The following is a 27,509-nucleotide window of genomic DNA, read 5'->3' on the forward strand; positions in this document are numbered from 1 at the left end:
CCTATTCTTGATTATGTTTTGGTCCGTATGTCCTATTATATTATTAATGTTAGAAAAACAAAGTAATACGAGTAATTTAGTATAAAATGTCAAAACACCAAAGTCATAGGTAAACATACGTCTATCTTTCTTCTATTCTGGATCTATTCCGTCTGTTAATAAAGTATTGTTTTCAATTGTTCCGCTCTCATTAGTAGCATGGCGTTATATAGCATATAGCTTTCTTCAATAAATGCACTGTCCAACTCACAACGAACTTTTCGTATCGAATCAGCTCTTGAGATGAATGCGTTCACCAAAACATCAGCTTTTAGCTTTGTACTGTAAGTTTAGATTTATAAATATTAAATGTATGTTTATCATATCATTTATTGTTTTTTTTACAATTTATTGCAGCGATAATCATACTAAATTTTCCGGCCAAAGAAAAGCGGCCATCATCGTGTCTGGATGCCATTCAATACATTGATACGTAATCGTTTGTAGCAGTCTGTCTGTCTGCTGTTTTACTATTTTCTCTACTTTTTATAGGGCTTCATCTATATCCTTATACAATACCCGCACTCCCAATAGACTTTATCATGTCATGCTAAGCATACGTCTTAACTATAAATAAATTTTGATATATTTAAAAAGCCATGAAAAGTATAAATTTAACATTACCTAATAAAAACCAAAATCGATTATCAAAGTCAGCCCCACACCTTAGGAGTTTCATTACAATATTTATATTTACTAAAGATATCACAATATTGTTAATTATTTTTAGGAACCTTTTTCTCTAAACCCCTACTAATAAGGTGAAGTTGTGTTTTATGGTTTATTTTTTGAATTGTTATTTAGATTTTACATTTCTCAATGTTTTTTTTAAATTTAAAACTGATTTTTTTCCTACGACTATATAAATTGTCAAACAATGTTGTTTAATAACATTAACATTACATTATTTATTAGATACCAAAAGAATAGCAGTCGATAATATCAGTACATGGTTTATAATAAATAATTTCTTACTAACAATTCGTGTATTATCTATTGATTTTTGAGATTCCTTACTCTACCCGTTAATGGAAAATCAAAGACCTTAGAGTAGTTCTCACATAGTTAAGACTACGTCAAATCGATGAACGATGACAAGTAAAAATTATCATAGTTACTAAAACAACAGAAAATAATATTTTGATGACGTAAAGTAATATCTAACATCAAAGGTGTAACAATTATAAAAAAAGATTACAACCAATATATTTGTGAGGTAAGAACACTAAAAATAGATTACGAAATCGTGTAATATCATCAGGTATATTAAAAAAGATTATTGAACTATATCAGCGAATTAAGTCTGTCTAAAAATCTCTGTTATAAATCAATAAAAAATTATCAGGGATTACTAATGAGTAGTACATAAGTTAGTGACTCGCCCTGACCATCAGCATCATTTGGTCGGTCTGTTCTATTTAATGATTCTACAATTAATACTTATAAAAACAAATCAATTCTATATTCATTCAACATCTTAATGACTTATCTGACTGACTCATCACAGTGGTGAAACGGGGCGAGTTCGGTCCTTGGGTGTCCATCATATCCATTATATCGATCTGAATCTGCCCTTGAATGTAATAGAAAACTTATAAAAAGATATAAACAAATACAAACATTGAGTTTAAGCTTAAGCTTACACAAATTTTATTTCAAATATTATAAAAATCAATGCAAGCTTAAACTTTTAACATGCGATTGCAACGGAAATAAAAACGAATACATATATACCTTTACATGTATTGCCGTAGGAAGACTGGGAATTATCTTTAATTCGTGGATAAATAAACATGCTTATGTTACTCAAGTATGATGAGGCATTCTAAAGGTGAATTTAAAAATCGGTACAGTAGTTTCTGAGTTTATTCGATACAAATCTACAAATCTTGCCATATTATTATAATTCTTTAGAATAGATTTACGTATCTCTGATTGCTTTACAGTAATCATGGTTCCTGTAATTTTGAAATATATTTATGTTATTCACTTACTTGTCGGTCCGTCTTCTCTTACTTTTGACATAATAATACTTTAGTGAGTTGAACTAATTACTAGGTGTAAAGGACTTTGTTGTAAAGGACTTAAACTCATTGTTATAAAAATTTGATTTACGACGATGAATCTGTTTGAAAGTTTAAAACTTTCTTTAACTTGAAGAAACAAAGTAATTAACTTAAAGCCTGCAGCATATAATTTAACGCATGTTTGGGAAGCTGTGAATAGAGTATAATTAAAAGAAACCTTTTATTAAAATAATTTTAAGAAAAAAACCATATTAGAAACAAACTAGCTGAGCTAAGCGGTTCATTAAATATTATAAACTGTTAAATATATAATTAAACCATCTTTACACAATACAAAAAAAGCTGTTGCTATCCAATAATCCATTCTGAGTACTCCCTTAAATCGTAATATAATATCCTCAGCCGTTTCACAAATTAGTCAATAATATGAAGCTGCGACAGTAACTGGGGAGCTTATTGACGCTGGACAGTGCACAGCAGAAAGCTTATGTTTCCAGCAGCGGTGATAACTGTCCGGAACGTAGAGTCTTATTATCTCTCCCAGCAAGTATGCGCTTTCCGTTTCGTAATTCATTATGCTTAAACAAAATTTGATCCAAGGTCAATCCCTACGAAGTTCTTGTGAATCATACCCTAGAACACGTAACAAGAACTGTGTAGGGTAGAAGTAAGGAAACGAGTTGTACTTTCTTTAATATAAATTTCTAAGGAACTTCATTTGCACCGTTTCAATCATTACAATACCTTTCATTAAGGGAACATGTGACGCTGGTTTCAAGAATTGACCTTACTTATGACGTATATAGTATCCTTGTGGCAGTGTTCGAGAGACCCAGCCGAATTCGGCAGGACAAACCCAAACATCCTAAATGCATCAACATCTGTAATGGTCCGAATATGCTCCGGAAATGAGATATCTGGAACAAACAATTCGCAAACTTTGCCTACGCGCCTAATAACTTTATATCGTATGCTATAGTTGAACAATAATTTATTCGAAGAGGCAATAACATTTGTCATCACTTCGCATTTGTCATAGTTGAAGAGGAGTTTATTTAACTCACTTCAATGCAATAGTTGCATACACTGTTTGTCTTAATTACTTTAAAAAACTGCACATCGTCGCCAAATAAAGGACTATTCTAGATTTAATAACGCTTGGAGAGTCGTTAATCATATATATATCAAAAATAGCAACGATCCCAGGTTTAAACCCTGGCTAATACCAAAACTTGTTGAATATGGCTGCGAGATATTTAAAATATTATCCATATATTTTAACACATTTGTTACTATTTGATACGTAACTAGAAAAAAACTTAAGCATAGGTCTACATCAAATTGCGACCAACTTTTGGAGAATATCCTCTTGATCAAACGCTTTGTGAAAATCCAAATATACTACATGTACCTGACACCGTTTATCAATTTCTTGCCACACCATATAAGCCAACGACAGGAAATTTGTATTAACTGATCTATGTGGAAGAAAGGTGCCCTGGGAAGGAATGATGGGGAATGCATTTTAGGTAACATTAAAGAGTGCAAGGACATTTGAAACACGTGCGTGCACCAGCGTACACGGATTGCGATAGGTCTGTAGTTATTATAAAAAAATAGATATTCTTTGGCTTATGGACTACGTTTACAAACTAAATTTAATAAGATCGCATGTAAATAGTTACTGTTAGTTTTGCCAATGTCGTTTTGTTAATGATTGATTCTAGACGTTCGGATTCTAAACACTCGTTATTAGCATTAAGAAACAGCCATTGCCAATGGACCTGCACTTTAGTTCTGAATTTGGCAATGATTTTATTACTAAAATATACATGATACCCTTTGTTTACTCGGTACTAGCGTGATGTTTGCCTTTCTCAATAAACGGATACACTTATTATATCATCATGGTTTCACCGCAACACCCCGATAGTTAAAATCCGGAAATACGAGTGCTTCTCGGGGAATTTCCTTTTGGGAACTGAGAGTATTTTAGTTAAAAGAATGCAATTTGACTGATTTAATTTAATGTTTTATTGATTAGGTTGCAACAATATTTATGAAATTTTCAAGGTATAAAATTAAATTAGTTGGCCGTTTTGCGACATTTAGTATTTTGTATTGGAAGCTATAAAACATACTTGACTAGGTTAAGGGGTTTATCTTAGGAGTTAACCAAACTTGGCGCTAATATCGTAAAAATTTGGTATAGGTATCTTATGTTTTTATTAACTAAGGTGACATTTTGATAATTATATACAAAATATCATACGAATATTATCACACTAATGACTTCCATTAACTTAAAAATTAACTTAATATAAAATTTCTACATTTATTTCAATTACATGTAAATAAAAGATAATGTTTGACATCCTTTTCATTATATGTATAAAAACGAGTTGGTTCAAGAAACGACTGATTAATCTTGCGTTATTAAATTGTAGCTACAAATTTATTGGTTCGGTCCATGACGCCACTGTCAGCTCCATACAGTCGTTTTTGAGAGTCGTGCGTGCGCGCAGAACTTAACTATTGTTTTATAAGTTAGCATGAATGCTAAGAAATTCGTGTGCTAAATTATTCCCAAGAATGGAGTCAATGTATTCAAGTAAGTAAGATTATCTTTCTGAACTTTAACTGTCTTTACATACGTTTCCATAGCTAGGTATTTAAGCATTTTTTTTTCATTTTGTAGGTTGAGGACTAGGTATCGAATGAAGTTATAAAAACCCGTTTAAAGCATTTTTCTCTGTAATATTAAAAAGTATATTTTACTCCAACATCGATAATACCGATTGATGTGTTCTGTGGTGATTGAATGCAAAGTCCAAATTAGTTTTTGTAGTCAAAATTAAAATGGAAAAACGTCCCTACAATTTTGTTACCCTCTTGTTCCTGTTATCCTCTTTCCTGTTATGGTGCTTCAGGTTATTTTTTTTCTACCAAATCAGTCTTTAGTTCCTGTAATGGTAGAAATTAACTATAAATAAATAAATCTAATGCACACGTTGCAGAAACATATTAGTTACTTATTGAATTTTTATATATTTATACTTAAAGTGTAATACAGTATTAACTATATTTTGAACCTACAATAATAATAATAACTAAAAATGGATCAATCAATCAAAATGTATTTATTCAGTTTAGATGCGACTTAAGGCATGCTTATGAATGTCAAAAACGTTTACAAAATTCGAGATAAATAGAAAATTAATGCAAAATTAAATGTATAACTTTAATTTTTTTTTATTTTATTTATAAATTAAATGTGTATTATATTAAATAATACTAAATTATCACAATAATAATAAGTGGTCCATGTGGCAGTGTATCTTTAACGCTGGCAGCATTTCCTCGCTGTATTTCGATATACTTAGATTATCCCGGCAAACTTCACATAAGTTCTGTCATTTGTGAATTGCATGCCAACTTTGGCGGGCTGTGATCATATTTATCGATAGGCAAATTTACGACTTTGGCTGTACTGTGTAACATTAATGTATGTATCTGGCACCATGTTCCATAGTTTTAAGCACTGCAGGATTTCTGTCGATACATAACAAATAATGTTTGAGCTTAACACTTACGATACGATGTCATCAACTAATGCGGCAGAAAGTTCACTTACCCTACCTTGTACAGCCTTATATTAGGGTAACAGCTCTGTGCATTTCCATGGTTACCTTCTTTAAGAGTTATAACGTCTCTGAAAAAGCAGGAATATTCACTTAACACATTAAGGTATATATGATCACGATTTTTAACATCCAACCCGAGAAAAAATATCAGCATTTCTCTATTTGCATAAGAACTATCATATCATAAAAATGTAAACAGTATTTTTGAATAATCGTATAATATAAAGAATTTAAACAATATAAATCATAAAAAGTTATTCTTGTACTTTGTGTTACGTATTTGATAAAAATTGATAGTAGAATTGCACGATACTCGAAACACTGCTATAAATAACTAATATTCGAATAATGGTAGAAATTAAATAATTTGTGACAATTACACCTCGCACTTGACCTCTTTATTTTCACCTTGTTTTTTAGCAAATCTTTATCGTAAACAGTGCTTGAAACAGTAGTGGTTCTTAAATGCTACTCAAATAAATCTCTTTATAAGATTATTTCGCTTATGAAAAATTATAATTTTTAAAAGATGTATATTAAAAAATGAACATCGCTTTTAAGTAAATGGATATATTTCAATAATGTATAGTGGAGGCAAATACAAAATTTATTTGCGTATAATCAATATATTACATCATCTGTTAATAGATAATTATGGGAAACAAATGCTATATATTCATAAATCTGCTTTAAAAATGCATTTTTGTTACTGTATTTGTTTTTGAATTTTTGTATATGTACCTTCTGTGCGTTCTGGTAATAATTATTTAGTCTCTTGTAATGTTTTTTTTTCTCAGTAAGCGAATTTTTTTAATTCCTATGAGAAATAAAGTTATTCTAACCGTAACCATAAAAATTGTAAAACATTATTTCATCATCATACTTGAATTAAGAACAGTCAGATCCTGTCTTCAAATTATGATGAGGCGAATTCAAATAAATTGGTACTTTACGTCGATATCAAATTATGCATTTTCCCATTTTGGACATTGGAATGCAACTGACACAGAAAACCGTTAGCAGTCATAACCAGATTATCGACCCTAAGTCGTAATAAAAAGGCTCGCCGAATCAAAGTTTCGTTAAACGATTTCAAACGACGATTCTTGTGTAACGTCAAAAAACATGGACTTATTAAAAGTGTCTTTTATGTGTAAACAGTGTAGGTACTTTATAAATAGAAATTAAATGATGCATCAATGCAAAACACTTAACGTTTATTGATGGTGGTGCATTTATGAACGTCATATTTATACCTAATTTCAGATAGGCAGATGTTGACAATCATTGATACAGATGTGTATATCATAAGAGAGGAAGTGAAAACGTAAGTAAGTACTGTTTGCTCACTAAATTTAGAATGAATCCTCCTATCTTTATAAGAACGTTAATTGCTGATGTTCGTCTTATAATAATAAATCAAACACATGAACGAAGACAGTATTTTATTAGATACACGCGCGAGTATCGTTATAAACGATATGAGTTGCACACCGTGAGAGCCTTTTAGTAATTGTAATAAACAACTCTTTAACAAAATAATATTAAAAATTATAATATTGCAGACCTTCAGACGTAATTCCGACAATCAATATCGATAGTATTGAAAAAGAGGAACAAAGTAAGAATCCATCATGGTTGAAAAGTGCGCTTCCGGCTACCTTGCATTATGTTACATTGATTATTCTAGGTAAGTTCGTATTATAAATTTGTTTACAAATATATAAAATACTTTATATTATAAGTGAAAGTCTTTATATTCGCTTAAATATATATACTATACTTTATTCTCCTACTATACTCTATTAATTATTTATAAATAGTTATTCATAACAATACAGAAAAGATATGGGTATAATTTGAAATAACCTTAAATGTCTTAAGCATAATTGTAATTAGACATTTATCAGACTATACTAGTCGTGCTCGTTTGTTTTTTTTTAGTTGCAGTTTTTTTAATGAAATCAGGTGTTATTTCATGCGCCATCATTTGACTGATTGTATACTGTGAGTAAGGAGAAGATATGTGAATGTAATTTCTCTATTAATTGCATTCAGTTTATTTCTTTTTCCTTGTCATACGTACTAATTTGTACTTAATACACAATGCCTTGGACATGATGATTTGACACTAAGAGATGATGTTCATATTCTTTACTATTACAGGTTTGTGTGTATGGGGCGTTTTATGGTGCACTTGGGATGGTTGGGGTATTCATGGAAAATGGTTCCGCATAACCATAGTTGGCGTTGTGGCATGGGGTAGTGGTCAGATTCTTCAAGAAGTTACAACTCTTCCACCGCTATTAGCAGCCTTATTGACCGGCATAATAGCGAGAAATCTTGGTTTCTTAGATATGCGACACCATATTGAAATCGACGTCTTTTTAAGGTACATACTAATGCTTATGTAAAGTAATGGGTAATAATTCATGCGCTATTAGTTATCTATGATGTGTTTAACTATGCTTTTGTAATCTTATTTAATGATAGTAACATTTTTGTAATTAATAATGAATACTTCTTACCATATAGAAATTCAGTCTAATTTAAGTTTAACAAAACACGACTGCGTCAAATATTAGTATTTAAAAAAGTTTAAATTTTATAACCTTTATTTACGCACAAATGTTTTTTATAAAAGTATTATGCAGGCATAACAGATCTTTTATCTGACCTGTGTTTACTGCTAAGTCAAATTTACTCCAAATTTTACAGCGTTTGTAATAACTATATATTAATCTTACCCGCTCTACGCCCTTGACTTGCGAACTGGTGGTACATGTAAATTTACGATTAATTTAATTTGTTTTTCTTGACGTTCATAAGTGTACATGTTTACCTAAATGAATATAGATATTTTTGATTCGATTTGATTTGAAATCGCTTTTACTCTTTTCCGTTATTCGCACTGGCCAGTAACCTAATAAAAAAAAAACGTACAGAAATTCTAGGCCTGCGATCCGAGATCCGAAATGGTTGTAACGATTGTTACTTCCAAGAAAAACTTTTCACTTGTTAGTATTGTGATTGGGTTTATTAGCTTCAAACGTTATTTATCTTCAAACCAGGAAAATATATCCAGTAATAATCCTTGGGAAGGGATCCCTAGCCTGGAATGTCCACTATATGAAGCGTAATTGGCGTCAAATAATACTCCTAGGAACAGTACCATGGATGACAGAGGTGGTGGTTCTTGCAGTGTGTGTTCATTACTTTCTTGGTTTTCCTTGGTTATGGGGTTCGTATACTTTAAAATTATTTAATTAATATATTCATAGATTATGGTAAATACTACTAATTTCTTATAAGTAATCTGGTAAAAACTGGTTTTTTTTTACGAAATGTTGCTTTTTATTAATTGTTTACTAATGTCTTAACTATTTTTTTTTTAATTTCATTTGATATAATTAAATCTTCTACTAAAAAAATTAAAATTAATTTATTATCCATTTTTACGTTTCTACGATTGGGTTCTGGTCGTTACTAAAAACTATGGTTGTTTTCCTTTTTTATTAATCAGTCCAATTTCAAAGTTCTCCCTAAATGCTGATTTATACTTTTCTCTCAAACTAAATCAATGGTGACAGAAATGTATTTTAATTACAACCTTGGTATACGACATTTCTAGTATTCAGCGTAAAAAACCAAAAGAATATAATGTAGCGTTTCTTCATAATAAGAATACTAGTGAAATAGGTCCGAGAATTTCCATTTAAGGCATTTTATATTGCGAAGAAAATCGAACGTCATACGTGATACTATTTTTGTTAATAATAAAATTATACAACTATTGATTGGTGTGCACATCAACAACTACAGACAATAAATTACATCAATATCTTCTAAGATCTTTCTTATACTTGTTATAACGATAGTATGAAACCTTACATTTTGTATGTAAAATGCAAATGAAAATCTAAAATATAATACATGACTTCTTACTACTGGATTTGTTTTATATGACTTTAATTAAACGAATTAGTCCCCCTAAGATTTGTAACAATGGTTTTTGCAGCTCTAAATTTTATGTTTTTAATATCAGATAAATACATACATTACAATATTAATATATTACTAATATCAATATTAATACTTTGATGGGTGTGTTCTATGAGTGTTTTTAATCGAACCAATTAATGCTTATCTATTTATTCTAAAATCTAATGCAGTATGAATATCTCCCTTATTTTATTTAACAGTATGATATTTTATGCCTGTCTCCAATGCCTCCGCTTATCTCTCAATCTCAATGCGGCTTTGTGACATGTTAGACGCTTGTAATACAAGTAATCAATATTGTAATTATAATCATTCCATAAATCATCTCTTGATAATTACAATATTATCAATACACAATAGCAACGTTGTATGCGAATTTTATAAAGCAGTGGCGACAACAGACAGACGAAAGCTAATACTTCGTCCAATTCATGGTCAGTAGTACAAGATTCAGATTTGCAGAACATGTTTACTATTTGAATGTTAAAATTAAACCTTATTACTTTGTCATAGGGTTCTTTTTCCTATGCCAGCGTAGACTAATGCATATTGTATCGAAACGTTTAACAGCGAGGTTCATAATTACTTAAAAGATTTCAAGGTTTTCGATGAACGTCTTGGAGTGTTCGACAAAACTTGTACTTGTCTCGGTGTTAGTATAAAATAAAATACACCAAGTATTTTATTTTATAGAGAAGTAGATACAAGATCATGGCTTTTAGGTCAATAACATGCCGGCTTACTAGCAAGTGTTAATTCACAAATCATACAAATCGATGCATAACCGGGAATATGAACGCGGGACTTCAGGGCTGTGGGTTGCCCGCTCAAACTAATTAGTCAATAGTAACTATAACCATTAACTATGCTGACTATGTATATAATTTGAATCCTTATAAGATAGGATAATCTCGTTTAATTAATAAAAAAATTCTACAAACAAAATTATAATTATATCGTTAGCTTAAAACAACATCAAAAATACAAAATAATTCTAAAAATTTTTTTTTGCAATTCTCATACGAGTTCCGAATTGTTTACGGGTTTTTGTTCTGTAACTTTGATACTAAATACACGCGTTACATTTCTAGTATAGAATGACTATTCTAACTAATATAGAGCTGCAATTGTGAACAAAACTCATTTCAAACACAATCTACGGTTATATTTCAGCCGATTTACATCGCGCTTTCAAACTGTCACTACGCGCAATCGAAAGGTATAGTTCAATATAATAGAATGTAAACAAACAATGTTTGTTTTAAATAAGCAAATCAGCGCTATCCAATGGCAATTTGTGCATATTACAATGGTATAAGTTTTAAGAACCAGTCTGTGGGCATTCAAATTCTAATACATATATCGTATAGAGAAAGTGTAAAAAACGTGTTTTTGTACTGTTTTCAACTAAGAGTAAAATAGTAAAAACTTTTAATTTATTGAAAACAGCGATAATTTAAAATATTACTTTAATACTTCCATCACATGAGAACGGGCATTACTTGAAGCAAATATAACAATAATGAATAATGTCTTCGCTGGTCTAATCTTAAGACTATGTCGGGATTAAATTTTTAATTCCGATGTTTATGCTTTTAAGTTGGAAATAATAAAACTGCTTGGTACGATAAGAAATTTGCTCATAATAAATACTTTTATTATATGGTACATTATGATGCACTTTCATTGGGAATATCTAGATCACTCTTGAGAAAACGTAGTTTTCACAATAATAGCTTTACCTTTGCAAGCTAGCAAGAGAATCCAACAGGGACTTTGTATAATATGATGTAAAATTTGTCCTGAGCACAAAGCTGCATCTATTTTTGTAAATTTTGGGACATATCAATTGTTTGCCGGGAGATTTCAAAACATTTTTAACATTCAGGGTCTTCAATTTTTAATATTTTTACATAGAAGTTAATATACAAATTTTACACAGAAGTTAATACACACTTTTAATACAAATCGCAGAATAATAATATGTTTACAAACATGTACATCATACAGTGCGACGCCATCTTGCCCAGATACGCGTATTAGTAGGTTTTGAATTTAAAAAAAATGTTTGTATAAAATAATATTAATATAATAAAATAATATTATTATGAAGTAATAGTTCTTTTGGCGCGTTAGGGAAAAATGATAGGAGTACATTTTTACGATGCGCACGTTTTTCTTTTTACGCCAAAGAACTTCTAACGCATTAGTACACACACCTTTTTTTGTATAAACTATTTTCCTTATATGTTCAATTTTTATTTTTTATTATATATTGAATTAATTTTTAATCTGTATAGGTTCTATAGTCACTAATAAATAATCTAAAATGCTTTTTAAAACCTCAAGCCTAATGTTATGAGCGTAAGATTATTTTAAAACATCCGTAATATTAATAACTACTCTATAAACTATCGAAATCTTCTCAGTAATTTGTGCAAAACAAATTATATAGTTAAGTAAGGAAGAGATGTTTATTAGAACTAAGTTGTAACATAAAAGCTAAATTATTGCAACCGCAACATGAGTCGTGTCGTTTAACGGCCGTGCACGGTTGGCAAGTAATACTTAATAATTACTTAAGCCAACTTCAATAATTATTAACCTATTTGTGGAAATCTATAGTTTATGGTTAGCGATGACCATAACGCATACCATGTAGTATACGGAAATGTTATGATTTTAGAATCCAAAAAGTCCCAATCATACTTTAAATTACTATTTTGTAAAGACTTACATTTATTAAAACATACACTGGAGTAATAAAAAAATAAAAATATCGTTTATTTTGGAAGATAAGATCATCAACGTATCACTTATTCCACGTCATTAAAATCGAACCCAAATATAGTAAATTTTTGTATTGTTGTATCGTTACTTGTATGAAGTCTCACAAGGCCTGTTTTCTAAGAAACTTGCAGATTTTCTGAATTATCTTGTAAGACACATTTGTGTTGCATCGTTTGGTCGAGAATAAAATTAGCACCTTTTTGGTTAGGTTTATAAACTAGACAAATGCTTGACGGCAATGTATCTATTCTAAATTCAAATATAGCCATTTTGATGTGCACATAGAAACAATTTATTTTTATTTTTTTCTATTATTATTAGTTCAATTAAATAATAGTAATGTTTCTGTTTTTTTACAATCGTAATATGCTTATTCCGTCTTAGTTTGCATGTTAACAAATAGTATAGTAGTTTTTTTTTTGGAACATAGGATCATAATGGTATCACTTATTCCACGTCATTAAATTCGAGCCTGTTGGCATCCCTACTCATCGGCAAAGAAGACAGAGGGTGTTGGCCGAGAGAAAAAGCCGGCGTAAAAACTCTCGGTACTCTTTATTAAAAAAAAGCAAATCATCAAACAATTCTACAATATTTAAAACACAGTAATTTGGTACGACCATACCCACGTACAGATGTAAAGCCTTTATTATTCCACACACACACGTGCAATGCAGTAAATCCAATAGGTTGTTTCATACCTGTAAATGCATTTCTTCGCATGAGCTGCGGTTACCGAATGCACGTGTAGCGATAGTTAAATATTTCAGGCCTGCCTTTTCATATGCCATTTCATTCCTTTGTGACAATAATTTTGAGTTTTTCTGTAATGTTTACTTTAGCTGTATTACCTCATATATTCTATATTCTTCATTTTATAATAAAGTTGGGAAGAATGATAGAGCTTGCACTTTTCACAGATATTGTTAGTGTTTGACCGCAGCTCTACCTGAGTGTTTTTCATGTATATTAAAAATATTTTTTGCTTTAATTTTTTTTTAATTTACATAAAACAATAACGACGTTCCTTTTCATTAAAACCATATAAAATCAGTGTAGTAGTTTTGAACGTTATCGCATTTATACAGATATACGCGAGTGGAGGACATTTTATTATCTGTAAAATAGTCCTTCTATATCTTACACATTATGTGGTCATGTGTTGAACATAACTGAGGCTTGAGACAATATTTATTTTCGACAGACGTGAGTCACTAGCGCTTAATAAAGTTGTATATGAATGACATTAGGTCACGCGTGTCGAAAAGTGATTTTGTCTAAGGCCCCTGTATTGTGTGTAATTTAATTATAATAATCATTTCCTGTAAGATACAGTCAAATAATTTATACAGTTTAATTTATTTTCTTTGTTTTTTAAATTGTCACTGTCACTGAAGTTTTTAAATGTTTTCTGAAAATGACTGTGACTGAATGAAAATAAGCCTATATTCTAATTCATATCTCACATTCTCGTCTTGAGCCCTGTCAAATATGTAGCTCTTGAAACTAGATTAAACTGTGATTTGCATTAGTTTGTATTACTTATTTGTAGTCGTATAAAACTATTATTTCTTTCAAATTAACATTTTCATTATATACTAATGATAATTTTTAATGTATTTTCAGGAATTCTATTAGGGTCAGTGTACGCCTCAGTGTCGTGTCCAGTAACAATGCCATCAGTGATCAAGCACGGCAAGGTGGCCTGTGGCAAAGTAGAATGGGCCCAATTCATTTGCACAGCGGGAGGTATAGACACCGCTTTAAGTGTGGGAGTGTATGGAATTGTCTATAGTTACATATTTGTTAGCGAGGACAGTGATATATACCGGTATGTTAAGGTTAGTATCCTGGTATGGAAAATAAATATGATACATTTTTACTAAAATCTTAGCGGGTTATACTAAATATTTTTGAGGTTTTGTTTAAATCACAGACACTATTTAAGTAGCTTATATGGTAATTCTACGAGAACAATTGAATAAAAATCAAAAGAAATTTTCTATGATTGTGTTTGATCGCGCTGGTATCCATTGAAATAGTAAAATAGTTCACCGGATGTCTACGAAATATTATACAAATAGAACTTTTTTTTTAATATAACGGAATTAACAAATACAACCAAGCTAATGCATATGTAATTTAGTTACACTGCAGTAGAAAAAATAGGTGTTCACAGTGCGGTTCAATTAGCAATGCCGAATCCTGTATGTAATCCGGAATCCGGTCTGCCTCCAATAGCTGTAATGGTATGCATGCAGTAATTATTGCATGCTTGAATAATCACAAAAATTATTGGTAATTTTGGATTGTTTTTTACTTTTACTTTTTGTAGGAAAGGTAATAAATGTATTATTTTCGAAAAACAATACCTGACATCCAACGTAATTTAACTAGTATTAAATGTCTTATTCTAAATGTATATAACCGCTTTATTTTCTATTTCATAAAGAAAGTACATATACTCGTAAAATAAAATTTTGTCACAATAGCTAGATTAACTGAATCGGTACATGAACGTTAAGTTTAAAAGTGTAAATACACCTGTTTTAAATATAAGAGTAAGTGTTTTTCCCGCCTTACAAAATTAATAGTTAATGACAATGGCGAGTTAACTGAAGGTCGTAAATTTTATGCTGAGTAAAATAGTAATTTCGGTTGTGAAATGCATAAGATAGGGCATGGTACAAATATGATATGTATATATAATTTGTGTATATCATTAAAGACATATATTTTTGAAACGTAAGTCAAGATCTGCATATAGGCCGCATTTAACCTTTCTTTTTACTACGAGAATCTTCTGGAAGCATTCAGACGAGCTTAAACTTAATAAAATAGAAAAAGTCCCAGGACACGATGGCAGTAGAGTAAATAATGAAAAAAACTAAAAAAAATTAACAATAAAAAAAAACAGCTTGAAATATATATAGGATTTGAACACTGGAATAACATAATTGCAAAGATAAACCTTACTTCAAAAGCTCTCCTTAACCCAAATGGAATCCGACAATCCAACTTTGATTCATTTTACACTGTGGAAAGAGAGCTTATGTGAAAATTAACCTGGGCGCGTTTTTCCATTGATAAACTTGCATATTACGTGTTTAAGAAACATTTGTTTAGTATTTTAATAAATTTACGTTTTCGTAACCTACATTTACGTTTCTATGTCAAGATTAAAACACTATCTAGCTTTTAAGATGACTTGAACTTTAAGACCGGAAAAGATATAAACATTTTCCTTTATACGATTGTAGCAATATATTAAAGAATTACAGTCCCGCAATATGATTAGTTTTGGATTTAGTTCCTGTAATTTTTCAGAAATAATATTTTTTTGTAAGTCGGATCTGTCTCCAAAGCCTCAGACATTTATTTTTGGTTCTTCGAACGGGTCGTTTTCTTTACTATGTTTTCCTTCACCGTCGAGCAATCGTTAATAGATCACATCTTAGCTTGAAAATAGGTTGACGTTTATACAAAATAGCAAAATTTTGCTGCTACGCTGTCATCCAGTCAATATAACCATTACGTTTTATTTTAATAAATATCATGTATTTTGCACTTTTTACCTGCTGTAAATTGTGATTATTTCTATATATAGTATTATTTTTGTTTCATATTGTGTATGGTTTTGCTTATATTGCCGAATTAACTGAGAGGTTTCAGGGTTGATCCCAAACCGTGCACCAATGGATTTTCTATGTGTGCATTTAACATTTGCTCGTACGGTGAGGGAAAATATCGCGAGGAAACCGACTAAGGGTTTCAGGCACAGATGGCACTTATCACTATTAATAAAAATTTGTGTTTACGAAACAGATACAGAAACATGGGGTCCATGGATAGACAGATCTCTGTTTTATCCACCACCACTACCCCACCTTCTTCTGAAAACTTATTTTTTTTTAATATTCAATGCAGTGAATAAAAAGTGTTTTATTTTTACAGGTCGCATTAACTCTATTCGTTGGGGCAGCCCTAGGCATCATTTGGGGCAGTTTAACTAAATTTGTACCCAGTTCAAAAGATTATTACGTTACTGAACTACGTGTTCTGTTCCTTCTAATCGGCGGGTTATTTGGAAACCTGATTACTAGCACCATTGGATGGGGCGGCACTGGTTAGTTTCACTTAACACATTAGGTCACCAATAGATTAGTCATATTTGTATAAAACGCACCGTCATTTCGTCTTTTGTTTTTCATTTCAATTTTGAACCACAGCAACAAACAATTATATGATGTTATTGGATATATTTGAATTCATAAATACTTAATAGAATAGATAATACGCTACGAAATATTTATTTACAATAATTTAGCTGTACTTTATTTAAATAGATTTAATAACAAAAACAAATTCGGGAGTTACCCTAGACATCCAATAAACCAACCTAGACAAGAAATCTAGGCCCGAAAACAATCTAAGTAGACGATATTAAATCGTTTTTGCAAAATCATTTATATATATTAAGGAGGTAAAAATTTGTTTGAACGTTTTTATATTTTTCGTTTCACTAGGACCAATTTCTCAAATTCCGACTACGCACTCAAGAATCTTTACACATCATCAGCTGAGCCTTCTCCGTTATGCCAAAAATAAGACACTTTTAGGGGCATTAGAGCCTTTAGAGCCTTGAGATCAAACTACGTAATAATGAAAAATTATATATTGGAAAAATGTCTTTCTGATTAACCAGGCATTGATCGTAGTAGTTTTATTACATGATATCGATATTTAAAAGTAGGTATATGTGAGTTTTTTTATGAAAGCAGGTTAACTATTGTCTAAGTTACCTATATAAAATATGAAATACTCCAATTGCACCATTTTGACTACAGTACTCAACTGTCTCTTTTCAACACAGTGTAACCATGATTTGACAAAAAGAGACAAAATAGTGCTTTAATTAAAAGGTACCATTCGACTGATTCAGTTTTTACGAATTACGAAACAGGGGTTTAATTATAAGTCCCAGATACATAGAAATTTACCCAAGGAATGGAATAAATATAAGATTCATGCCGCTGTATTGGGTTGACTCTAATTTTGCCTTGCGTTTCTGATTAACATTGCCAGCCACTTTAATTTGTGTAGGACCAAAAAAAAATACGTCACGTAGAGTAATTAAATAAAAAAAAATTAAACCTTCAATTAATATCAAATCGATAACTTTAACTATTTAATAATGACACCTTTAAGTTGAAATGTTTATTTTGACAATAATTAACTTATTTGTAATTAAATTCGTATTCATGAACAATGACAACTAATACGTAATATATGTGCAGGAAATTAATGAGATAATTTCATAATTCATACAAAGCTGGATCTTGTCGATAAGAATGCAATATCGATACTACGTCATCAATCAGTGCAGCACTAGACTAAATCATATGTTTATTATATAGTTTGTCTATTCAATAATAGAGGTCACTGAAAGCATTAATGGCAATTAGAAACTCCTTTTAAAATTATGAGAATGTTCTAAATGTGAAATAGGTCGAGACTTGAAAAAGGAACTATGGAATTTCGAAAAAATGAAATTTTAAACGTTATTGAAAACATATAAATAGCGCTCGAGAATCTTATTCGTCGCTCAGTAAAACATCGGACTCCAATAGTACAGGAACATAAGAAGAGGATACCCAGAGGGGAGAAACCATAGCAGAACACAATCCCAGCATATATAGTAAATGTGTAAGAGTTGTTATGCACATTTGTGGCCCTTCAGAGTCGGATCGCTGTTCCTGCGCATCTCCCCTCGAGCTTGCTCCGGGGCCTCTCTTTTTCCTCCGCCGTTTGTCGCGAAATATAGCGCTCTTATATAGTGCGCCTCGGTTCGTGAGTGATGTATATACTGTGCCGTATAGTTACGTATTTAGCGCTCTAAAAGTGCGCCTCGGTTCGTGAATAAAAGTATATAGTGTTTAATAGTGCCGGGACGTATTTAGCGCTCTGATAGTGCGTTTCAGTTCGCGAATAAAAGTATATAGTGTATAGCGCTATGATAGTGTGCCTCGGTTCGCGAATAAAAGTATATAGTGTTTAATAGTGCCGGGACGTATTTAGCGCTCTGATAGTGCGTTTCAGTTCGCGAATAAAAGTATATAGTGTATAGCGCTCTAATACTGCGCCTCGGTTCGCGAATAAAAGTATATAGTGTTTAATAAGTTCCGCGACGTATTAAATGCTCTAATATAGTGCGCATCGGGTCGCGAGTGAAATATAGTGAATGTAACATAGTATCTGCCAGATGGTGAATTTTTTAGTGCGAAACATAGAACATTTATAGTGTTTATTTTATGTTAGAAAGACTTCTGTGCCGCGTATAGCTATATATAGTATATATTTTTAAAGACTACCAATTAGTTCACGTCAAAATGCCTGTTACTCGTTCGGGTGGAAGACGTAAAATTGAAGTACCAGTCGCCGATCCACCTGAGGAAGAACATATTGACTCGGAAGATAGAACAATGAATACTCCAGAGGTTGCAAGCCACATTAAACCGGAGTTCCAAGGTGGAGGTAGTGACGTCAGAACATCTGAAAAAATGGTAACCAACAAATCAACTTCTCTGTCAGTTACGACGATGACTACGAAAACCAGTGCGAAGATGAAGCGAATTACACAAGCTAAAATAAAATTAGCCGAGGTTGAATATGAGCTGACTCTAAAGAAAAAAGATGTTATAGCAGCACAGATAGCAGGACTGGAAATTGAAGATTCGGATAATGAAGATCTAAGTTCTACCGAGTCAGTTAACGACCAAGAAAAAAGAGTGAGTACATGGTTGGAGACAAATCAACAAAGTGATGAAGTTGAGTGCAGCGCATTGCCACCACAAACACAGCACTACTCAAGAGTTTCTCAGCCGATGCAACCAGAACAGCAAAAAGTAAACGTAACACCAAAGAGTGATATTCAAGAGCTCGCTTCAGCCCTGATGCAGGCTGTGAAATCAAGTCGACCTGTAAGAGACACTGAACTTCCATATTTCGGCGGATCACATCAAGAGTTTTTAATATTTCGGGCAGCATACTTCGAATCAGCATCTAATTACTCACCAATTGAGAATATGGCGCGACTGAGAAGAAGTCTCAAAGGTTTAGCAAGAGAATCAGTTAGTAGTCTTCTCTATACACACAATAGTCCGGAATACATAATGGAAACTCTTGAAACGAAGTTCGGAAGACCAGACGCCATAGCATCAGTGGAGATCCATAAGTTAAAGACGCTACCCAGAATAACTCATATTGCAAGAGATATTATAGAATGGTCAACAAAGGTCGATAATGTAGTTAAAACCATTGAAGCTCTTGGATGTGTGCAATATTTATATAATCCAGATCTGTTAAAATCAATGATCGAGAAACTAACAGAACCTCTACAACTACGATGGTATGACTTTGCCTTAACGCGTTTACCAAATGAACCTGACTTAGTGACTTTCAGTCGGTATTTGAAGAAAGAATCTTTGGGTTGCGCACGATATGCACCAGTCCAGGATATAGTCATACAGAAAACCGATATACCTCGACCCAGACAACGTATACATGCAGTAAGAGAAAATGGGCGCCAAAAGATTTTCGATAATTCATTAAAGTGCGTGTTCTGTCAAAAGAACGAACACAAATCAAATGATTGTCACAAATTTACCGAAGCAAACTGCCAAGAACGTTGGGACATGGCAAAGGAGAAGAGATTATGCTTCAGGTGTCTTAAAATAAGGAAATTTAAACATAGCTGTCAAACAAGAAAGTGTGGGGTTGAAGGATGTATAAGAACACATCACCATATGCTACATAGGACACTCTCGATAGAGAAAGAAGATGACTCGAAGAATGAAAATGTTAACTCGGCGTGGGTTCCCAAAGAGTCATTTCTGAAGATCGCACCTATTCGCATTTCTGGACCGGCGGGAGTGATTGATACACACGCATTGTTGGATGACGGGTCAACCATTACCCTAATCGACGATAAGGTTGCTAAGAAAATAGGAGCAGTTGGTAAGAAAGAGCCACTGCATATAACAACATACGACGGTGCGACAGATGAAGAACAGTCATCCCGAAGAATTGAAGTTAACATACGAGTGGGTGAAAAGCAAGAACCACTGTCAGCAAGGACAGTACAAAATCTTCAACTTTCAACACAAAGAATAGAAAAGGCTAAGCTCGAAGATTGCCAACACCTTAAAGACATACTTCCATTGTTAACTACATACGAGGTAAAACCCACAGTTCTAATAGGGCAAGACAATTGGCCCTTACTGCTGGCTTCAGAAGTGAAGACAGGGAAGAGAAACCAACCAGTAGCATCTCTTACTCCACTTGGTTGGGTCATCCATGGAAGCTATTCAAGAAGTCTTGGCCATATAGTAAACTTTATAAAAAACCACAATGAAGAACCACTCGATGGTCTTGTGAAAGAGTACATTACCATGGATAATTTGTATATAGAACCGAGAGGACCCCACAAAGATCCGGAAGAGCGGGCATTAAAGAAACTTGAAGAAAGAACAAGGCAGCTCGAAAATGGGCGCTTCGAGACAGCGCTGTTATGGAAGAGAAATGATGTCAAAATGCCGGATAATTACCAGAGTACATTGAAGAGACTCCATGGAATAGAAAATAAATTAGATAAAGATTGGAAGAAAAAGAAGAAAAAAGTGAAGCTCAAGCAACCGTGTAAATTAACTCAAGTAGAAAATAAGTATACACCTCTGACGGCAGAAATTATAAAAGAGGCCGAGAAACTTATTTGGAAAGCAACTCAACAAGAATCCTTTGAAGAAGAGTTCAAGTTTCTCACCGGCGGGAGGTCCATTCTACCAAGCTTTGTAAGATTGTCATCCTTAAAAATAGAAGACGGGGAAATACGACTGAACTCACTAATATCAGCAATACAAGAACTACGTAATCGTCGAAATACTCAAGGGAAGGGACCAGAATTTCAAGTCGGAGATTTAGTAATAGTAGCCGACAACAACCTGCCTCGGAACAGCTGGATTAGGGGCAAAGTATGCGCTACCTTTCCCGGTCCAGATGGCATTGTTCGGACAGTCGACGTGTCAACCAAAGGCGGCATTCTACGGCGTCCAGCGCGGAAATTGATCCTGCTTCTGGAAAACTTACCTGCACCGAAAAAAGATTGCGTGGAGTCAGCGGAAGGCAGCCTCCACGCACGGCGGGAGAATAATGTGCAGGAAATTAATGAGATAATTTCATAATTCATACAAAGCTGGATCTTGTCGATAAGAATGCAATATCGATACTACGTCATCAATCAGTGCAGCACTAGACTAAATCATATGTTTATTATATAGTTTGTCTATTCAATAATAGAGGTCACTGAAAGCATTAATGGCAATTAGAAACTCCTTTTAAAATTATGAGAATGATCTAAATGTGAAATAGGTCGAGACTTGAAAAAGGAACTATGGAATTTCGAAAAAATGAAATTTTAAACGTTATTGAAAACATATAAATAGCGCTCGAGAATCTTATTCGTCGCTCAGTAAAACATCGGACTCCAATAGTACAGGAACATAAGAAGAGGATACCCAGAGGGGAGAAACCATAGCAGAACACAATCCCAGCATATATAGTAAATGTGTAAGAGTTGTTATGCACAATATACATACAAATGTCTCTAAATTTGTACATTACAGTAATAATTGATAGCCAAATTGAATCGACGCTTGTACAACACTGATTAACAATGTATAATCCGTTCTTTGTGTAACCATTATATGTGTTTATTATACATAACTATTAATTATTATTGTATAGTTCTGAACTTCAAAAATAAAACTAAATATACTAATTCTGCTATATATAGTATATTATAATAATCGTAAATGTAAATTTTTTAAACAAATTATTGAATTTTTCTGACGTTCATAAATGTACTTGTTTACCTGATAAATAATTTATGAATAAAGGTATTTTGAGTTAAGAGTTTAAATATTAGGGAAAAAAACTAAATACTGTAATAACTGTTTAGTTCTTGTACCAAAACGTTTTTATCCGTAATACGGCCGTTATAAGAGGATTTTGATTTGACTAAACTGATTTATTTCATCCGTTACGTATATAAATGTATTAGAAAAGGCCCAAGAATATTTCCAATCAGATTTCTTTCTTGGGTTAAATTCAATATCGATTGAAATGATTTCGATTTCAGGTGGCGTAGCGGTATTAGCTTGCAACGCGACAGCCGCGATGCACTGGGCGAAAAAGGGATGGAAATTGAATCAAAATCCTGCCACAACAGCCTATCGAGTGATATGGTCGGCATTAGAACCTCTTGTGTTTGCGTATACCGGAACGTATTTTGTGGTCAGTATAATATATCGAGTTTGAGCATGTTGTTCTCACGAGTTTGTAAGTGCTTGCTTCTATTTCACCATGCCTCCTATTGATAGAGGGCAAATCTTTGTTTTTAATTTATTTTATTATTCTTTATTACTCAAAATGTCATATGGAACAGACACAGAGAGTCGCAGAGAGTTTTTTGCCAGTTCTTGTGAATAATTAGATTTTCAGCGTTTTGATGACTCACCTATGAAAAATAAATGTTACAATTGTCTTGACTCAGCATGCTACTGTGTGTGTAACTACGAGTAACACAGTTATATTTAAATGTTTACGGCCGTTCTTCTGAGGAGTTTGTTGGTATTTAACTTATATTCAAGTATTTATACTTACTATAGTAAAAACATTACACACACATACGTACAGGCTTGCACACCAGTACTAAATAGAGTGGGGATTTGTCGGATGGGGAATCCCTAACAGCGTCAAACTCTTTTCCGGGAATCCCCGAATTCTAAATAGACCTGAGCTAGTGTTAGTGGAGATTTATTTATTTTTTTGTTAGTATATTGTTCTCAAAGTTGAGAGACCGGGTGGGTCCACCCCAAAAAAGGTGACACCCGGTGCGGCCTGCCCCCGCCGCCCCCCTTTGCTACGCCACTGAAAATATGTTGTTCGTTCGTTTTGAAAATTAAAAAAAACATTATTGTGACGAAACGGCTAAACATATTTATTTCAAATTTAAAAAATCGTTTAAGATCGTTTAGTCTTTGTTCGTTATCATTGCAAACGGGATTACTTACGAAACAGGTTGTATGAACAGGCGGCTACCTCGCTACTAAATACATAAAAGTTATAAATAATAAGCAGATTTTATAAGAACTAAGCATGCAAGTAGAACACAAATAACTTTACATCCGTTGTAGGAGTAAATTAATAAGACCTTCTGCTGCACTTAATATAAGTAATAAAACATACGTTTCAAGCAGGTTACATACCTCTTGTTTATAGTCAAAAGCGTCTCGTACTAATACTATGTTAATTAAACAGTTTTTTTTAAACAATTCTCGTAAGTTGCGATGATTTGGCCTCTGTAGTTATGAACGAAAAGTTTTGTACGAAGTTTATGTTGTAGTCTATGATTTATAGCTTTTGTTAACAGTGTAGCCACTTAATCATAGCCCTTATGCGACCTTTGTCTTTTAAATCAATATAAAAACACTATAATACAAAACGTAACATGTTTGAACAAACAAACTTAAATTAAATTAAATCTCAAATTAAATAAAAATATAATACATATAGTTCATATAAAATGCATAATATATGTTTATATATTTGCGTTAGTACATGTTAGTACCGTAAAAATATCCATTTATTAGGGTAAAATTCGTAGCCCACTCATACCACAAACTAATATCAATCGTTACGAATAATGACTCTTGTTGGTCTGCTTCAGACCTCATTCGGGTGTACTTAAGGGAATATATAATATTATACATTAAGTTTTATTTACAATGATTTTATAAATTTTTAGCTAACGCTTCTATTAGAATTTATGATTCGTTATGTCCTAAAACTCACGCATGTATACGGGAAATCATATTAGGAGAGTTTCATTGGAAATGTATCTATAAAACGAGCCTCTCACAGAGTAACTATATATTAAATTAATAACAAATTGAAAAATGCTTACTAAATAGACAGCCTTACATAACTCAATCATACAATATATATATACAACACACAGGTCAAATCTAGGAAAGGTCCGCACGTAACCCATCCAAATAGTTTTGAATTAGTTTGTATTCAATTTATTAATATACGTGATACCAAAGTTATATGTATACATTTAGATATGTATCATATTTACTGTTAGGCCTTTACGATACGATCTACAGGTTATAATCTAACTTTTACCCAAATTTATTTAGGTACCACCAAAACATGAAAATATTATGATATTCAAAATTCCAGAGGTACAAGAATTCCTATTATTCCTAGTAATTGGTTGGGTAAAATTTGTTACATGTTGTTTGTTTAGCTAATAAGTGTTTGTTATAAGGTATATCTTTGTATCCCAATAACAATAATACACCTTACAATAAATTTATCTGATATTTCTGTGTTTTTTTTGTATTATTATGACTCATACAGTTATTTAAGTTTGTAGGTGACCCACAAAACAGTTTGAATATTTGTAATATAAATAAAAGATTTTCACGTGATTTTTTTAAATTCTAATAGTCTAGTTAAAAATGTTAAAAACACTCCCCAGTTATTCCATACTTAGTAATGTAGAAGATGTTGTATTTATTTGTTACAGATTCATGGAGATATAGCAAATACGATGCTCGTAGGATTAGGAATCTTGTTTGTTTGCTTAACCATTAGACTGGTTGTAGCATTTCTCATGTGCAGGAATCTTAAATTGAAGGAAAAGCTATTTGTGTGCTGTACCTGGGTGCCTAAGTCTGTTGTAGAGGTAATATTATTGAATATTTGTAAAGCAAATATTAAAAGGAAAGTCATACTTATATTATGAAAAATAAATGATTAAAAACTCTAATACTACTGGTACAAATCAAGAAATTATTGAAGTGAAACTTCTTTATTGGCGTTGGGAAAAAAATTACTGTCTTATTTCTCGTTTACGCGTTACATTTTTCCTTTACGCGCCATCTTTTGTCTTGTCCCTACCACGGATGATTTGCAGAGATTCGAAGCCATAAATAACAAAAATATATAGTAATTTAATACAATTAATCAAATCCTGTAATAATCTTACATCTACCGTAGTAATAAGGTAAAATAAAATAATTGTATTATTTGTAGTCTCATGCCTATGATAATAAATGCCTTTTGTTAAACTTTTTCTAATTTTAATTAGTAATTTAAAGTTTACTTTACGTTACCAATTTCTGTAAAGTTAGCATATAGAAAATCATTTTTCTAAATAAAAGGTCATAACACAAGTGATTTGCAAATTATTAAAGTTATATCATTTATTTCTTCTCCTATTACTATTACTATCCTAACCCCAACTATATTAACACCCCATGTTGAAAATAGCATTTTAATACATTTTAAAAGACCGTGATAAACGCATGAGCGACCTTTCTCAAAATACATGTTTGTCGATATATTTTGGTAAACCCCTATTGCTTTAAGCGCCTTTTATAATCTTCGTTGTAATTATTTACGTATGTATTGTCTCTTTTGTGTATGTATTATAAAATTCTGTGATTTAATTTTCGTGCGTATTATTTTATCTTTAGGTGTGTTACACATATATTTATATACAACAACGTGTGTGTGCTTATGTATACGCGTTAGAAGTTTCTTCTTTTGCGTAATAGGATCTTTTCAAAAATTTAATCTTTCGCCTTATTCTTCGTTCGTAGAAAAAACGACACTAATCATAGAAAAAAACAAATTGTTGACTATAGCTATAGTGGTTGCCTGGAAGAAATCGCTCGAAAGCGATAAGGCCGCCAGTTGCCCTCCTTTTCATTTAATTATGTTCAATTTTTATATTATGATGTAACAAAGTGTTAATAAATAAATAACTTCAGGGTGTCGGTTTTTTGTGACGATGTCCGCGCGCATAATAAAAACTTACTAACGCGCCAAAAGAAGTATAACTACAAAAAACAACTTATCTAAGGACACTTCTATGAGTATAACATGTATACTTTTACATATCTATTTTGTATTTGTGATGTGTTAGTCATGTTTCCTATACTAATGGATAAATAATAAAACAATATTCTTTGAGTGTGTATCTTAAATCTTTATAAAATATGTTTCCAATAATATGACTAATGGCTAATGGTATTTTCAGGCTGTCCTCGGTCCTTTAGCAATTAACGCAGTGCTAATGTCACAAGGATCTCACGCCCATGAGTTATCGTACGCAGAAGACATACTTCGATTGCTAGTACAGGCCATTATCATTACTACTCCCATTGGATTTCTCCTCACTGACAAGCTGGGACAATGGTTAATTCGAACTGAAAGTAAAACTAGTAACGAACTCGGTAATTACCTATCTACTAATACTTTTCATTATATATCTTGTGTGTGATTGAAATATAACTTACATGGAACCCTTCATCGCATGAACTGTTAGAAATTTTAGACTCCAATCGGTTATACGCGTTTTAACTACAATTAGCCAGGCATTTGTATCCCACTTGAAAGTTTAGAGGCAGGATAACGAGTGAAATTACGCCTAACTAATAAATGTTCATTTGATCTTTTTTGTATAGTCGTAAAAATCGGATGCAGGAAGGAATTCCTATGCTAAGCGCATTCAAATAAGCGATTTTTTTACCTTTGAGATTAACATTATGAAAAGTTTAAATATAAAAATATATTTAATAAAGTTAAATTTACTGCCCTGTATATGCTCTATGTTGGTAATGGAGAGAGCCTGTAGTCATCATCATATGTGATTTTTTTTTCTATAATTTTCAGACTCCAGTTAACAATAGAAGAAACTAAACGAAAGCAGCTGGTTCTGTATTATTAATAGGAAAATAATTTTTACGCTTCAAAAACCTACATGATTGTGTAATACTTTTAATGTACATATAGATGAACAAAGTTAATTTTTTAAGCTTTGTATAAAACCTTTTTATTCAAACACGGAGTTTGGCTAATAAAATATGAAAAAATA

The 27,509-nt window shown here is 32.1% G+C and overlaps 1 protein-coding gene across 2 annotated transcripts; it reads left to right on the plus strand.

Annotated features, from left to right (window-relative positions):
- Nucleotides 1–4,499: 4,499 nt before the first annotated feature.
- Nucleotides 4,500–27,509, plus strand: LOC110999095 (sodium/hydrogen exchanger 9B1). 2 transcript variants are annotated; one of them, XM_045631636.1, is made up of 11 exons: nucleotides 4,500–4,677; nucleotides 6,977–7,037; nucleotides 7,276–7,400; nucleotides 7,877–8,102; nucleotides 8,782–8,951; nucleotides 14,129–14,343; nucleotides 16,457–16,628; nucleotides 22,698–22,852; nucleotides 25,155–25,313; nucleotides 26,673–26,868; nucleotides 27,308–27,509. In XM_045631636.1, exons 1-11 carry the CDS (start codon nucleotides 4,623–4,625, stop codon nucleotides 27,316–27,318), a joined length of 1,545 nt encoding a protein of 514 aa, XP_045487592.1. In that variant the 5' UTR covers nucleotides 4,500–4,622; the 3' UTR covers nucleotides 27,319–27,509. The 2 variants fall into 2 exon arrangements, with proteins under 2 accessions (XP_045487592.1, XP_045487593.1); XM_045631637.1 differs by lacking the exons at nucleotides 4,500–4,677; nucleotides 6,977–7,037 and adding an exon at nucleotides 7,118–7,205.

This window comes from Pieris rapae, chromosome 16 (genome assembly GCF_905147795.1).
Source record: "Pieris rapae chromosome 16, ilPieRapa1.1, whole genome shotgun sequence".
Lineage (NCBI taxonomy): Eukaryota > Metazoa > Arthropoda > Insecta > Lepidoptera > Pieridae > Pieris > Pieris rapae.

What these genes read in the sequence shown, in the direction of transcription:
- LOC110999095 (XM_045631636.1), top strand. Translation starts at nt 4,623, where the DNA reads ATGCTAAGAAATTCGTGTGCTAAATTATTCCCAAGAATGGAGTCAATG. An exon ending in ATAAGAGAGGAAGTGAAAAC is followed by an intron (nt 7,038 to 7,275) that starts GTAAGTAAGTAC and finishes ATAATATTGCAG; the next exon opens with ACCTTCAGACGTAATTCCGA. An exon ending in GAAATCGACGTCTTTTTAAG is followed by an intron (nt 8,103 to 8,781) that starts GTACATACTAAT and finishes TCTTCAAACCAG; the next exon opens with GAAAATATATCCAGTAATAA.